Source organism: Microtus ochrogaster, linkage group LG1 (genome assembly GCF_000317375.1).
Source record: "Microtus ochrogaster isolate Prairie Vole_2 linkage group LG1, MicOch1.0, whole genome shotgun sequence".
Taxonomy (NCBI): domain Eukaryota; kingdom Metazoa; phylum Chordata; class Mammalia; order Rodentia; family Cricetidae; genus Microtus; species Microtus ochrogaster.
In genome coordinates this window covers 43,459,890-43,463,451 of record NC_022027.1, presented here as the reverse complement: position 1 = coordinate 43,463,451, position 3,562 = coordinate 43,459,890, and the positions used below count along the sequence as shown (strand labels likewise).

Genomic DNA, 3,562 nt, shown 5'->3' with positions numbered 1-3,562 from the left:
TCGAGACCAGCCTGGTCTACAAGAGCTAGTTCCAGGACAGGCTCCAAAACGACAGAGAAACCCTGTCTCGAAAAACCAAAAAAAAAAAAATAATAATAATAATAATAATATCATTTATAACTTTTACAGGAGCCAATGTTCATGCCACAACAGCAACAGGAGATACAGCTTTAACATACGCCTGTGAAAATGGCCATACAGATGTAGCGGACGTCTTACTACAGGCAGGTGCAGATCTGGTAAGCTGTATCACTTAAATCTTTATCGATAAGAATAAGATGAATTAGGCATTGTAGCACATGCCTATACTCCTAGGAGCCTGAAGCAGGAAGATGTCCAAGCGTCCTAAGGCCTTCCTGGAGTTCATGGTGAGACCATGCCTCTGCAAATGAAGCCAAGAAATTAATTCTCAAAGGCATATCTTCTCACTTTTTTGGTTTTTTTTTTCCCTCACTTTTATTTAAAGTCACCATTGTTTTTTTTAAAGCATTATTTAGTTTTTGTTCATTTTTTGTAATATTATTCAGTTCACTTATCTTCTACCTTAAAAAGAAATGTTTTCTTGCCGGGTACTCGGGAGGCAGAGGCAGCCTGGTCTATAAGAGCTAGCTCCAGGATGGGCTCCAAAGCTACAGAGAAACTCTATCTCAAAAAACAAAAATAGTTTTCTGCTGGAGAATAGTACTCAAATTAAGTTATCCTTAGTTGTTTACTTAAGGTAAATATGGCTTAGAAGCATTTCTTTGTAGGTAGGAAAAATTGCCCAGTGTGTTTTGAGCATTATTAATTAAAATGTTAAGTATTGAATAATTGATACCACAAGTAGTACTGTAAGTACTACTAATTTATATTAGTAAGGCGATTAAAATGGATTGTAAGTACATTCAGTACAGTATGTTAAGAGTTGTCACAAGGAATATATGGAGAGTGAAAAGATGTAACTAGTCATTTGAGAAACTTGATTGGCTAGATGGGGTTTGGAAAAGGAGGCCTAGGAATATGACAAAAAAACTATATAATTGAAAAAAATTATAGGAGTTGTCTGAATGCTTGGAAGGTATGGAGTAGCTCTGTGAAGGGAAAGTGTAGTCTCGTGGTAGTACTCAGGAGACTGGGAGTTCAAATGGAGCCTCACTACAGAGTGAGTTTTGAGGCTAGCCTGTGTTACATGAGACTCCTTCAGTAAATGATGTGGGTTTGAGGAGAGGATGTATAAATATCCTAGCATTTGGAATACTGAAGCAGGAGGGTCACTGTTCTTGGAAGCCTGAGATATGTAGCAGGATGATGCATCTCAAATTTGACATGTTCTTAATAATAAAAATCCTTAATCGAATATTAAGGAGTGAAACTGAAGAATCAGAGAAGCAAAGCAGCCAGCCACTAGGGTTTTTACCTATACAAAATCTTCAGACCAAAAAGGGTTAAGCTCCTGTCTCCTTCAGCCTAATAGGCCTCTCTCCGCCCAGCCATATCAATTCCTATCTCCGCTTCCTTAGATTACAGATGTGAGCCATCCCACCTGTCCTCAATTGTTAATTAGTGACTTGTGCTGCCCTTTAATCTTCAGCCAGACTTTATTTGTTAGAGCACAAGCAAGGTAATCACATTTCTCTCTTTAAAAAAAAAAGAAAGTTATTAACTAATACAAAAAAAAACCTATGTACAATAAGTACAATAACTATAAGCATTGTATATAGGCAATAAATATACAATATATACAGGCAAAAACAAGGTCTGGTCTGTTTGCATTTGTCAAATTCAGAAAAAAATTCCATTATCTGTCCTATTTTGATGAGTTCAAAAGGTTGTACCTTGATCCACCTAACTTGCATTAATTATCAACTCAAAATTATCTTTGTATGTCTTTCAATCTTGTGCACTTACATTTTTTTAGTAATTTCTTTTCAGAATCTGATAACAAGGAAAACTATAAATATCTAGTCTTCAACTCCCTCGGAGACCCGAGAACGAATTAATATTGACTGAATAAGCAGGAAGTGCAAGCAAACGACTTTCCAAAAATGTGAAAAATGACAGAAACAGCTGACTACCTGGACAGTCACCCAAAGTTCCTCTGCAACGTTGGGGAATCCATCTTCAGCTTAGAGGCCTAGCATATTTGACAGACTTTTCTATGAAACAGGATATTCTGAAGGGCTGTCCTTCCTTGTTTTGGCAACTTTTGGCCGTCCTTATTTTTGTGTCCTGCTTGTCCCATTTGGACAGCATATTGTCAATAGTAAAGAAAAGGGCATTTTCTTGCCCAGTGGCTAACTTTTGCTACAAGATAAACTCCATATGAAGTTTCTTTGATGCCTATCTTCTCTGGAGTAGATTGGTGCTGCCTTGAGCAGACATGTTTCTCTGTCATTAAAATAAAAAGAACTGTATGTTATTAAAACATCTTAAATGCCATATTCTACAGATTACTGAAGTGTTTGAAAACGGCCTGTCTATCTAAGATATATGTTTGACCTTAAAAATCTACCTAATTTGACTATATAAGCTTGATTGTAATAGATAACTAATTATTAAGCTGCATTTCCTTATTATCCTAAATATTTATTAATAACTTTCAAGGACTGGAAATTTGTATTACCTTGTTAAATGAACTGTATAGGTACAATACTTTGAACAAAATTAAAAATGTATGTACAGTATTTTTTAACAAAAATAATCTTAAATTTGTATCAATATACAAAAATCCATGTCAATGTAAAATATCTAAAACTAATAGTTTATTTTCTGGTTTAAAAGCAGATTCAGTAATTTACCTTTTTATACTATTTCTATAACCTCCCTTTTTCTTTTCCGAGTAGATTGAATAAGCTATCCATATATCCTATCATATCTATATCCCCCTTTTTTTCTTTTCAAAACCAGAACTCTGAATCTAATCTCCTTTGTTCAACTTTTTCCTGACCATTAGCAATAATAACTTTTAACCAACCACCCTAAATGATGACAAATATCCATAACCTATTGATCCATCAAGCCCTCTCTCCCAACTTCTTGGGAATGTGGGCGTCATGTTCTTAAAATTACTTCCTGATGTCTAGGGATTGTGAAAAGAAAAATTTGGGTTAATTGTCAAGTCCTGGGAGAGGTAGCTTTATCATTTGTTGTCCAGTCTCTACGTCGTGGCAAAATGAAGGGCTTGTGTCACGTCCTGACTAGAATAGTCTGCGAGGCGGGATCATCTCAGCTAGCCAACTTGAAATTGTCTTGAGCAGTTTGTAGTTAAAAGTTGATCTTCAGGTGTTGTTTTTCATTTTAGTGGTGTTGTCATGGCCTTGGTATAGTTGTTGTTGTGGGGCCCTATCATCTTTTTTGAGACTTCAGAGATCACTCTTAGGCATGGTCTTGGTTCAGTGCAGAAAACTTAGACATTTTAAATGTCATATGCAAGCCGGGCAGTGGTGGCACACGCCTTTAATCCCAGCACTCGGGAGGCAGAGGCAGGCGGATCTCTATGAGTTCGAGACCAGCCTGGTCTACAGAGCTAGTTCCAGGACAGGCTCCAAAGCCACAGAGAAACCCTGTCTCAAAAAAAACCAAA

At 36.6% G+C, this 3,562-nt stretch overlaps 1 protein-coding gene across 6 annotated transcripts in view; it reads left to right on the top strand.

Moving 5' to 3' along the window:
- Ankrd17 (ankyrin repeat domain 17) overlaps positions 1-3,562 on the top strand; it is a 152,953-nt gene that overhangs the window by 81,799 nt on the left and 67,592 nt on the right. For all 6 annotated transcript variants that reach the window (XM_026785104.1, XM_026785099.1, XM_026785102.1 and 3 more), the window contains exon 10: positions 130-239. In XM_026785104.1, coding sequence (XP_026640905.1) covers positions 130-239 — 110 coding nt within the window. The remainder of the gene's footprint in view (positions 1-129; positions 240-3,562) is intronic.